This window comes from Podarcis raffonei, chromosome 1 (genome assembly GCF_027172205.1).
Source record: "Podarcis raffonei isolate rPodRaf1 chromosome 1, rPodRaf1.pri, whole genome shotgun sequence".
Classification (NCBI taxonomy): Eukaryota; Metazoa; Chordata; class Lepidosauria; order Squamata; family Lacertidae; genus Podarcis; species Podarcis raffonei.
Window position 1 is genome coordinate 130,216,822 of NC_070602.1, and position 12,691 is coordinate 130,229,512.

A 12,691-nucleotide genomic window follows, 5' to 3' on the forward strand; every position below is an offset into this window, starting at 1 on the left:
CAATCCCTCTGGGTTCTTTTCTACGGTTCTACAAACCATAGTTTTGTATGTCTGAACAGAACAGGTATGAGGCTCTTCAGTGATAATATTAGTGAAATAAATTGTCTTATTTGAGGCTTTGGACATAGCTCACTTGATTTATGAACAGGATTGTCCACTTTTTTAAAAAGTGTTAATACCATTTGCCTGGGAACTGAGGTGCTCTAAAGAACAAGTGCAGTTCGCTGCTGTCAGATAACAGCTGAAGAAGAAATTCACACATTTTTCAAGCGGTTGTTGCATTTGAGCATAAATAGGTGTATGTTTTAAGGTCCGTATAGTTAAAGCCATGGTTTTCCCAGTAGTGATGTATGGAAGTGAGAGCTGGACCATAAAGAAGGCTGATCGCCAAAGAATTGATGCTTTTGAATTCTGGTGCTGGAGGAGACTCTTGAGAGTCCCATGGACTGCAAGAAGATCAAACCTCTCCATTCTGAAGGAAATCAGCCCTGTGCTCACTTGGAAGGACAGATCCTGAAGCTGAGGCTCCAATACTTTGGCCACCTCATGAGAAGAGAAGACTCCCTGGAAAAGACCCTGATGTTGGGAAAGATGGAGGGCACAAGGAGAAGGGGACGACAGAAGACGAGATGGTTGGATAGTGTTCTCGAAGCTACCAGCATGAGTTTGACCAAACTGCGGGAGGCAGTGGAAGACACGAGTGCCTGGCGTGCTCTGGTCCAGGGGGTCACGGAGAGTCGGACACGACTAAACGACTAAACAACAACACCTGGTGTATGTTTAGCATGAGGAGTTCTGGGCTGCAAACCTGCTTATACCATGGCATTCAGCTTTTGGGGGAATGCAGGTTCCTCCATTCAGAAAATGTTCCCAGTGTCCCAGCCAGGTCTGCGTGTTTTGAGATGCTCAAATGCCTGTTGGGCCTCTGCAACGGCTTCTTGCCCCCCCCAAGCAATCCGTATGGGGCATAGTGAGTCTTGAATAGGCCGGCACAAACTTGCGGTAAGAGTTGGTGATTCCCCCCCCCCCTTTTGAGTCTCAGAGGTGCACAAAACTCAAAAAGTCTCATCTTGAAGAATATGAATAGATTGTGTGGTGGTCAAGGTAATATGCCTTGAAAAATAAACAAACGTTTAATATTTGGAATATTTTGTTTGCCAGGTTCAAAAAGACATTTGCAGTATAGTACAAAATTACTAGGTAATTCTTTTTTTGTATCACTATTGCAGGAAACTCAGGAGAAAAGGATCCCGCAGTACCATGGAGAAACCAACACACCTCCTGTTTTGGTGAATAGTATGTTTTCAGTCTGGAAGCTATTTCTCCCTCTGTCCTGTTGACCGTTCTTAATAGTTCCCTTAAAATGTACCACAAAGCATATAGATCAGGGGTAGGCAACCTAAGGCTTGGGGGCCGGATCCGGCCCAATCACCTTCTAAATATGGCCCGCGGATGGTCCAGGAATAAGTGTGTTTTTACATGAGTAGAATGTGTCCTTTTATTTAAAATGCATCTCTGGGTTATTTGTGGGGCCTGCCTGGTGTTTTTACATGAGTAGAATGTGTCCTTTTATTTAAAATGGGATGGTGGACCAGCCCCCTGCTGAAAAAGGTTGCTGAATCCTGATATAGATCATTTGAAATGCACATGCTGGCTATGCAATGTTTGTAATTATGGTAAAATCACCCTTTGTACCTATAGACAGAGCTGGAGAAAATATAAAATGTTGAATGAACAGGGGATAGCAGTCACCTGCTGAGCTCAGACCTGGGCGAAAGATGCTGTCCTGTGCTTTGATGACAGGGTGTGTGTGTGTGGAGAGTTAATGTGTGTGGCACTTTAACCATTCACTTTGTTCATTGCCTCTAAAGGGTTTGCGTGAAGGATCACTTCTGCTTGTAGGAGGAGGCAAAGCTACTTTGCGAGGGAAAGCTGGGTCTTGACTACTGGGGAGGCAAAAATCTCACCCTTTTGCAAGTTCCATGAAAATGGTGTTTGTATTCTATGGCCAAGGCCGCTGGCCATCAAATTCTTACATAGATCAGTTCCTGTTTTGTTTTTTCAAAGGGAGCAGCTACCATCTTGCAAAACTTCCTCCTTTTAGTCTGCCTTGGCGTCTTCTCAGACACACCATGTTGGGACGATGCCATTGTGACTGCCCTGAGGGTCTAAGTTCCTGATCTCTCAGCGCAAGTGTTTCTCAAACTTGCCTTCCCTTGCCCCCCACGCACCCAATAATTGGGGGATGATGCTTCCACCCATTCTGTGGTTGCATCTTAGATCTTAAACCTGTTTTCTCCTCCTTTGCTCTTATTGCCTTCGCATCCATAGAGGCGTGGTACTTAAGGAAGACTTAGTTGTCCTAATAGTGGGGAGGCAAGCACTGGCACCGTGAGATAATCTCATCAACGATCATTAACCCTGGGGATTTTTTTTAATAAAAAGGATAGGACAAAAATCTCTACCTGGAGCACAATTCTCTTTTGTACAACACAGAAACACCATTTACCTTCCTGCTGCATTTGTACCTTTTTATCTACTTGCGCTGGCGTGCTTTCAAACTGCTAGGTTAGCAGGAGCTGGGACAGAGCAATGGGATCTCACTCCGTCGCGGGGATTCGAATGCATCATGTAAATCAGGGTTCGGCAACCTAAGGCCCACAGGCCACAAGCAGCCCATGGGGGTCGTTTAACTGGCCCATGTACCCCCACCGCCCACTCGGTTGGCTCCCGTGCGGTGCGCTAAACCGGCGCAGAGCAGAGCAGGGACTGCCTTCCGTGGCGCTGGCCAGCTTCCCATTGGCTGCAGGAAGCTCCTGCAGCCAATGGGGAACTGTGCACGCCTCCTCTGCACAGGAAGGAGCGCCAGAAATAGCGTTTGCACATGCGTGTGTGTGCACTCCGGCGCACCGCAGCATCTGCGGGACCATGAACCAGCCCAAGCCACAAAAACTTTGCCGACCCCCAATGTAAATAAAAGCTTGCTGTTGGCATCTTTCATTGTATCATGAGACTTTGCATGATGGGCATAGCAGCCGTGGATATAAAGGTAAACAACCCCGGACGGTAAAGTCCAGTCAAAGGCGACTATAGACATTCAGGCCGAGGGAGCCGGTGTATGTCCACAGACAGCTTTCTGGGTCATGTGGCGAAGCATGACTAAACCGCTTCAGGCACACAAAAACGCCGTTTACCTTCCTGCTGCAGTGGTACCTATTTATCTACTTGCGCTGGCGTGCTTTCGAACTGCTAGGTTGGCAAGAGCAGGGACTGAGCAACGGGAGCTCACCCCATCGCGGGGATTCGAACCGCCAACCTTCTGATCGGCAAGCCCAAGAGGCTCAGCAGTTTAGACCACAGCGCCATCCACATGACTACAGCTCACGTTGGTTGTTGTGTGTTCTTTGGAGCCGAGCCTCAAATCATTTTCCACGAGCATGCAACCAGCGAATTCACATTTGAGGGGTTAAAGGTAGATAGGGAACCTGTAGTGTCCTCCAAGAAACATGCTCAGTCCTAACAGTTATGTACATTAGTAACTTCAAGTTTGCCTCGTTCTTCCTTTGGTACAGAGGGAACACCCCCAAGGACTTTGACCGTGGAGTGGGACTTCAGTTTCCTGGTGACAGAAAGCTCAGGTAAGCTGTAACGTCAATTGAAGAGAAGTCAACTTCCAAGCGGACTCTTGCTTAGCAGAAAAAGAACAGCCTTATCTGGGAAGGAGGGAAAAACCCAGATGCCCAGAAGCCACTGGCGCATGATGGCAAGTTACTGCTTCCCACAATGCAACTCTTTACTATCTTGGATAGAAGAAGAAGAGGAGTTTGGATTTGATATCTCGCCTTTCACTCCCCTTTAGGAGTCTCAAAGCGGCTAACATTCTCCTTTCCCTTCCTCCCCCACAACAAACTCTCTGTGAGGTGAGTGGGGCTGAGAGACTTCAGAGAAGTGTGACTGGCCCAAGGTCACCCAGCAGCTGCATGTGGAGGAGCGGAGAACCCGGTCCCCCATATTACGAGACTACCGCTCTTAACCACTACACCACACTGGCTTCTTTAGCCTATACTATCCTCCACCAGGGCCAGGGCTTTTTCAGTGATGGCTCCGACCTGGTGGAATGCTCTGTCCCACGAGATTAGGGGCCTGCAGGACTTGATCTCCTTCCGCAGGGCCTGTAAGACAGAGCTATTCCGCCTGGCCTTCAATTTGAATTAGCCTGATCCTCTATTCCCTTTTCCCTTTCCTCTTCTATGAAGAAACCCTTCTGGGACCCCACGTTTAAACTCTTCCCTGATCTCCTTGCTGACCCTAGTAGGACCAACTTGGCCAGTTAGCCTTGGTGATCATTTGATGTTTACTGACTAGGGTTCCCCCTGTTAGGATATTTCCGTTCCACCTTAAAAGGGAGCAGGCTTTGTATGTCACAGCCTGTGTATTTCCTGTTCACACAGGATGTTTGTTTTCTATTGTTTTCGTTTCTCTCTCTCTGCCGGAGACAACGCTGGCAGGCAGTCATGTTTTCTTTGTTCTGACCAACGCTGAATAAAGCTGCTAAATAATGCTCTCCTGTGTGCAACTATTCGCTGTGTGAACTCTGCTGATAGAGCGTGCATGAGCTCTGAAATGTGGCTTGTTGTTTTCTGGAGCTCGTGTCGGTAATTGCTGATACTGTATCTACGGGAGGTCGATGGATCGTCCGGAGGCGACGTGGGGCCATGATGGGCTTTATCTCCCTGGCAATATCCCAACACCCTCGCCCCATGACCCCTGAATTTTAGAATTTTATTGACACTGATGATGCATTTATGTTGTATTTTATGCTGTTATTAAGTCATATTTTAATCAATGTTTTATATTTGCTGTTAGCTGCCCTGAGCCCGGTTTTTAAACCGGGAAGGGCAGGGTATAAATAAAATTACCGTATTTTTCGCTCTATAACATGCACCTGACCATAACACGCACATCGTTTTTAGAGGAGGAAAACAAGGGGAAAACATTCTGAATGAAACAGTGGATGTATCATTTTTGTGCTTCATGCTGTGGCCACAGACATGTGATCTGATGGTGAATTTGGGGTGACCCAATGCAAAGATCCTGAGAATCCCTGTAGATCCATGCTTTGTAACCACATTTTTGCACCATTGCAGCCCCAGGCAACAGTGGGTGCGTGATTTTTTTGGTGCAGGCTGTAGCCATGGACATGCTATGTGATCTGATGGTGAATTTGGGGTGACCCAATGCAAAGATCCTGAGGATCCATGTGGATCTATGCTTTGTAACCACATTTTAAGTGGGGAGCGAAGGAAAAACAAAGAAGGGACATGAGAGGGGTGTGCAGAGAAGCAGCTGGCTAAGAATGCAGGAGAGGGATTTAACGGGAGGGAGGAAAGAAAGGCAAAAGTTTCCCCCCACCCAAGCCAGCCATCTCTCTCTCTCTCTCCCTCCCCCCCTCTCTCTCCCTCTCCCCCAGCAGTACTGGAGCACAGAGAGGAATTAGAAGGAAGACACTCTGCTTTCCCCTCTGCTTGCCTGGAGGTGAGGGGCTTTCCCTGCTCTTTGTTCCGTTTCAGCAAACACAGCAAGGAAACAGAGAAGGGTGGGCAGTAAGACCCTGAGGCAGAATGCAGGAAAGCAGCCGCTTCCTCTTTTCAGGTTTCCCTTCTCCGTGAAGCGCGATTTGATTTTTGCCTGATTTTTCGGCTCCAGGGACCACACATTCACTCAATAACACGCACAGACATTTCCCCTTCCTTTTTAGGAGAAAAAATCTGCGTGTTATAGAGGGGAAAATACGGTATTATTATTATTATTATTAAATATAGTTGTGCATTCTTTCACAGCAACTCTCTTATTCTCACATGCTTCCCCCTCACCCACTAGCAGCTATTTTGGCTCAAGGAAATGTTCCCACAGCAGAAGTTATAGTTTCTGCGTAGGCTACAGCTCAGCCAGGGCCAAAAATCTTTTTTTTCCAGGCATGTATCGGAACACACAAGGGCTAAAAGAGTGGGTGTGTGCAAGCCATGCATAGATTCGTATCAAATGTGAAGGTATCCCTGGGCTTGGGCAGGACACTTCCAGCCATGTTTGCGAGTTGTCGTCTGCCATCCCTGCTGAACAACAGATTGGCTAAAGAGAATTGTTTGCACAGCCCCTGTTTGCATGTGGAGCAAACCTTGCAATCCAGCTGAGGTGTCCACGCAGATGTTTGAATGCAGGCACAGTGCTTTGGGACAACGAAAAAGGAGAGAGGCTAAACGCACGTCCAATTTTATTTAATTGGCTTCAGACCCATTATATACAAACCTAATTTGACAATCAATTTTATGTACAAGTTGAGCAAGCCTTTTAAAAAGGGTTAAATTACAAATCTGTAAATCTTACAAAGTGCAAATTTTAGAACATTTCCCACCATGCTGTACATCAGTTCTGTGTTAGCCAATATACATACATACAGACTTAAAATTATTAAACCTTACCGTCGAAAACACAGTGTATTATTTAACCTTAGAAGCACCCCCCCCCCAAAAAAAGAGGAAAGGTATTGCACAGACTAACAGAAATATTTGCTGTTGTTACACAAGGACTAGTTGAACCTAAATATATCAAAAACACTTCCACCCAAAATCTGAAGGCATTTTTGGCATTAAAAACCCATTTGTAATCACAATTGCACTATCAGAATAATCAGTATGCGATTATCATTTGCCTGTATACATACATAAGGCTTAGTGTCCTGTTTCTATTTTAATTGTGGTGTTTTAAGCAAATGCAGAGGCACGTGGTAAATGAATTTTTGTTTTCTACTTAGAAAAATCGGTTTTAAATAGCAGCACAATTTCCAGGGCAGGTTGCTAATTAACAAAGCTGGGATATTCAAAACTGCCGTTGAGCAGTACAAAAACATCCTCCGTATTCTTTTTCCTTGTAGCATCGCAGTGGGAAAGAACATGCATGTCTGTGGCCAAGCAAGAGAGGATTGGGGAAAGTCAACAACAAAATGGCCCTGCCCCTCTCGTGTCAACAATGATCATTACTTTCCCTACATGCTCTTGCACGGTGCTGCCAGATTTCGGGAAAATGCCATTTTGGCTGCTTTCAAAGCTCTCAAAGTGAAGACTTTTCGTTGACATGCTAGGAAGTGGCACGAGGAACCTGAATGCTCCAGTACAGGAGTTTACAGAGAGGCCAGCAAAGCGTGTGGTTTCCTGGTATGACCCATGCCACTGGGGTGGCACAGGACACAGACCTGACAGCTACAGCGCAGGTGGGGAACCTGAAATCGCACACCCGTCATGTAACCCCAAGCCAAACCACGACTACGAGAGAAGATGTCGAAATGGCAGTATTCTCCGTAAGAACCGCAGCTGCTTCTCCTAAGGGTATTACTGCCCTACCCTTAAGCTAAGCCAGACATACACAAACCTGGCCCTCCAGATGTTTTGGGACTACAACTCCCATCATCCCTGACCACTGGTCCTGTTAGCTAGGGATCATGGGAGTTGTAGTCCCAAAACATCTGGAGGGCCGAGTCTGCCTACGCCTGAGCTAAGCCATGGCTTAGCATCACTTCTGAAACTAGGCTTCCATTCTCTGAATGGAAGCGTAGTTGAAGGTGTGTAAGGACTCAGTCTATAAGCCCCACTTGGCTGTGGAGGGAAGTTCTACACAGATTGAAGATGGATAAATTTCCATGTGCCCAATATTTCCATTGACCCACAGCCAACGTGATGCCTTCAAGGCGTTGTCAGATTGCAACTCCCATCATTCCCCAACCATTGGCAACAGTGACCAAGTCTGATGGCAGTGCATCCAACGATATTGTGAGGCCACCATGTTGGCTTTCCGTAATTATTTTCTTCGAAAGTTAGAAGACTCATAAGTTACTCAGAGTTTTGCTGGGAGGCCTTCCAAATATCACTGGAGAAAGAACAAGCATGTGAACAGTTCTCACAATTTCTCTAGTTTGCTCCTCTGAATTAGTCTTTGTTTACCAGGCTGACATTTCTTTATAGTTTTTTTTTTAAAAAAATCCAAAATAACCATCAACATAATGCCCCCAAACAACACACTGTAGAAACCCACCCATAACCGCATAATTATATCACCTAGTTTTTTGAATTAAAAAAAGAAAAGGTGACTCGTTCCAGAATATTCATCAATACTCCTTCACTTTTAAACCTTAATGAACCAGTTTCACATTCATAAATGTTTCAACACTTCCAGATTATCTTTGGTATTGCTAAATTAACGACTGCTTTCATTTTAACTTGCTCCCACACGTATAAGCACATGCTCAATTTCAGCCCTGTGTGAAAATGGCTTAATCCCTGAAATCCCAGTTGATCCCTATAATAAGCAGCAAAGTTATTTCCAATCAGAATTTCTACACACCCGAGCCAGATTTATTAAAACAAACCCACTAAATACTTTTTTTTTAATAACCTTTGTTAAAGAGCACAATACAAGAGCATTGATCCTTTAAATAAATAAATCAGAAGACATGGGGAAACCTGTGGCCTGCAGAGATGTTGCTGGACTAAAAACTCCTATCATCTTGGATCTTTGGCCGTGCTGACTGAACAAAAGTTGAACAAAATCTGGCAGGCCAAAGGCTCTTCATCCCTGAAATAAATTACCCAATTTCCAAAGACATCTGCACAAAAGTCAAGGAATAAACTGAAAATTGCTTATATTTCTCATGCAGTTCAACATCTTTCAAAAGAAATTTGAGCAAAGTGATCCACTCACTTCAACCAGTTTTGCACATAGTCCATTAGAACATGTTAATAAAATAACAACTTATTGACCGGTTCCATAAAAGACCGTGTTTTAAACGATACTCTTCCAACAAGCAAGCGAGCAACGTATTGCAACAACAACAACAACAACAACTTAAGACTTTGCCCTAGAGGTCAAAATTTCCCCAAATTCAGGTCTAAAACCAAGGCCTCTGGCTTTAACCATCAAAGAATGCGCTGGAATCCCAAGCAAACAGATCCTTCAGCTCTCACCCAAAGCTATGGCGCTCCATGCGTAGGAAACTGTGGCTCCCACGTGCTCCAAAGAAATAACGAAAACACAGGTAGCGCTTAGATTCTCCCATTTACTTCTGCTGTATCTGAAATGTCCTTCGAAAAGGACACGTTAGCATCCCGCAGCCCTGTGCACAACCATCTCTTCCCTATTACCAAAGGATCCGCAACATTAGCACATTGCTGATCACTTTTGGGAGTGTGAAGGTGGGTTTCAGCCTTGCACAACTCCACGCTGCTGGGGACAGCATCTCCGCACACCACACTAAGCACTGTTTGCATGCGCTGGACCCGGAATCGCCATCCCATTGTGTAAAAATCTGCTATTGTGCAAAAAGGACTGGAATTGCTGGATCAGGTGCCTAGATATTGCACGTTTTCTTTTCAGAATGGGCCTCCCTCTCAAGTTTAATTTCCAGCTGCATGTAACGGTTCAGAGTAGCAGGTCCGGCTCCCCGCGTCTCCCAGGTCCACATTCGTTTTTAACGTACTGACAATCCAACGCACGACATCAAAACTGGACGACGGAGGCACCACCTGAAGAACAGTTCCCAGTTGCTCGATACGATTCTGACGTCAATTGCAGAATTCAACTGAAGGGCACAAGGAAAACTCCCCACCCCACAAGCTGAGTCTGAATAATTTTCATTTTTAGATTTCTGGAACTATGGAACCTTTGGAGGGGAAAGAAGGAAGTGTGTTTGTCTAGAACGGACAGGAAATTTAGAGGCATTGGTTAAGATCCAAAAGACTGCCCATGTCCTGCTCAGTGTATTAAATTGGATCTTCTGTTTCATTTTGGGGGCAACACTCCCTGCTCTCCGAAAGCCAACTTTTAAATAAGCAGCTAGTTCACAGAATGGGGCCGCGACAAACTAGCTATGCACATACCCATTTGCTTGTGCACAGGTAAATGAATTTACTGGATCACAACCTATATAAATATATATTATGTTACAGTCAATGTCAACGGTTTGGTGATGCCGACAATCACATAACCCAGACAAATTTGGCAAGTGTTCAAAAGCTTTTATACCAGTGAATGCTGACCTCAGAATATTTGTCCGCATTCACTGGCATGTATGCAAAAGGCTTATAGAAATCAATTTTTCAGATATTCAGCGAACTTATCCATGATTGCCATCATTAACCTGCGAATGTCAGTTAAGTATCAAACACACACATATATGTACAAACAAACATATTACACACAAATATACACATATAAACATATGAATGCATACATATCTCTCACAAACAATTCATTTACTTAAATAATATTGAATCAGCTTATTTTGTCCAATTCTAACATATTAACACAATTACAAAAATGACAGGTGCTATAGGCTTATTCCCCATATCTGCCTGTGGAAACTGTGCTGTCGCTTCAGACGTAACTGAGCAAGTTGAAAGATACGATTGGAAAATAATCAGAAGATTAAATAAATGTGTGGAATTCCTCAAGAGGAGGCAGGAGCAGAAATCACATGGAATCTTGCGTGTTATATTCAGTCTCTCCTGATGAAATCTGGCTGATGCGTTTGCTTGAACCCCACAATTTTCGAGAGAGCTGTCCCACACGCATCTGTTTCGGGTAATTGAGAGAAACAAAAAGAAGGGGAGGGAGCGGATAAGGGGAATAAATTAAATAAAAACTTCAGGAGATTCTGGAAAAGCACAGACAGCACAAGATATAGCGGCGCGCACACACACACAAAAAACAAAACATAATGGGCAATTTATTCCTAAAATAATTCAGCGCTTGGACAATTTTAGGGCACACAAATAAGCAAAGCAACATGGATCTCTGTCTTGTGCTTTCTGACTGTTATGGGGCCTTAATGTCAAGTGGTTTTATAAGAACTCTCTCCGGCCTTCCTTTAAAATCAGGGGGGGAAATGGAATTTAGATCTCTGGCTTTGTGGTGGCGGTTGTTGGTTTGGTGTTTTTAATAAACACGGTTTTTAAAAGTCCAGTGTAAGAGAACAAAATCAGTTTTAAGGTTTTGCTAGGGAGTAAGTCTCATGGAAGGGACGTGGGTGGCACTATGGGTTAAACCACCGAGCCTAGGACTTGCCGATCAGAAGGTCGGCGGTTCGAATCCCCGCGACGGGGTGAGCTCCCGTTGCTCGGTCCCTGCTCCTGCCAACCTAGCAGTTCGAAGTGCAAGTAGATAAATAGGTACCGCTCCAGTGGGAAAGTAAATGGCGTTTCTGTGCGCTGCTCTGGTTCGCCAGAAGTGGCTTAGTCATGCTGGCTACATGACTCGGAAGCTGTACACTGGCTGCCTCGGCCAATAAAGCGAGATGAGCACCGCAACCCCAGAGTCAGTCACGACTGGACCTAATGGTCAGGGGTCCCTTTACCCTTTACCTAAGTCTCATGGAACACAATGGGACTCACTTTCATTCCAAACAAGCAGAGGACAGAAATGCACCTAGCAAAATGCTACGCTTTAGCAGGAAAACTAAAACGCTTGACAGTGAATTAGAAGGAAGACGATTCTGCACAGCAGCAGCAAAAAGAAGATCATCATTGTGCCAAATCTGGACACATTTAAATTGCTCAGGTGAAATAATTAGTGCAAGAATCACTATTAAAAAAACATGTAAGATATATTGACATAAATACATAAAAGTTAAAGCCTATGCTGACATATGCATGGCCCAATTATGCTGGTGCAGTTAAAGGCAGATCAATATCTGTGGTCTCAAAAGCACACACTAGACTGGAATCAGATATGCCCTTCTGCAAACAGATTTATCCCTTCACAGTTTGCAGAACAGGCTAAGATCCTGCAGAGATTTCCAGTCATGGAAGCAACTTTTGCTAATCCCTCCAAGCCCCCTCCAGTGTTCTGCCTTCCAGAGCAGCTTTTCATGGGGCCCAGCGATTACCTAATCAATACAATATAACATAAGGAATACTTCTAGTGCAATGTTTGGTTGCCTTTGACTTCAGCAAACCAATGGCTCAGGCACAGGTTTAAGTGTGGACCAGAGGCAAGCGGTGCCAAACATTTCAGAAATCTACGGAGTGCTCAAACCGTGTGACGCTTGAGATAGGGGAAAAAACTGCAGAGCTTTTTTCACATGATCTTCAGGAATCGATCGGAGATAGTTATCCGTTACTTCCTAGCATCTTCTGGAGATGTTAGTCCAGAGGTTTGTTTGACTTAGGAATGCCCTATTAGGCATCACTGTGAAATGAGAAGGAATTCTCCCAAACTCAATGCAATGTGGCATTCTCCACTGGTCCACAAAGCTTATGTCAGCATCTTTCTTCAATGGCACCGAAATACTTTGGTGCAGTTGTGTTTTTTAAAAAAAAGTTTGGTAAGACCCTGTTTTTGTGCAATGCCTGATGAACGCTATACAAGTGATACTTGCATACAGCAGCTTAAGAACCATCACAGAACAAAATAGCAGCATTTGCCCTTTTCTTAACTCTAACGGGCAAGGATAAGGTGGTGCTTATAGCTATAGCTTTCAAGGTCAAACCCAAATGCAGTAAAGCAAAAACAAACAAAATTCCGCAGGAGTTCATCCTTGTCTGTTCAGCGTTCTTCCGAAATCAAATTCCGTAACTTGCAAACAGGAGTGGTGCATTAGTGTTTAGAATGAAATGTTATACGGCAGGCAGCAATGTGCAAGTTC

The 12,691-nt window shown here is 44.7% G+C and overlaps 1 protein-coding gene across 4 annotated transcripts in view; it reads right to left on the minus strand.

Annotated features, from left to right (window-relative positions):
• Window positions 1-7,102: 7,102 nt before the first annotated feature.
• NBEAL1 (neurobeachin like 1) overlaps window positions 7,103-12,691 on the minus strand; it is a 145,235-nt gene continuing 139,646 nt past the window's right edge. For 3 of the 4 annotated variants that reach the window (XM_053365990.1, XM_053365969.1, XM_053365976.1), the window contains one exon: window positions 9,665-10,620. In XM_053365990.1, the coding sequence (XP_053221965.1) occupies window positions 10,519-10,620 (102 nt within the window). In that variant the 3' untranslated portion in view covers window positions 9,665-10,518. Of the gene's footprint in view, window positions 8,657-9,664; window positions 10,621-12,691 lie in introns of those variants that run through there. The other variant, XR_008327608.1, reaches the window with a different exon arrangement.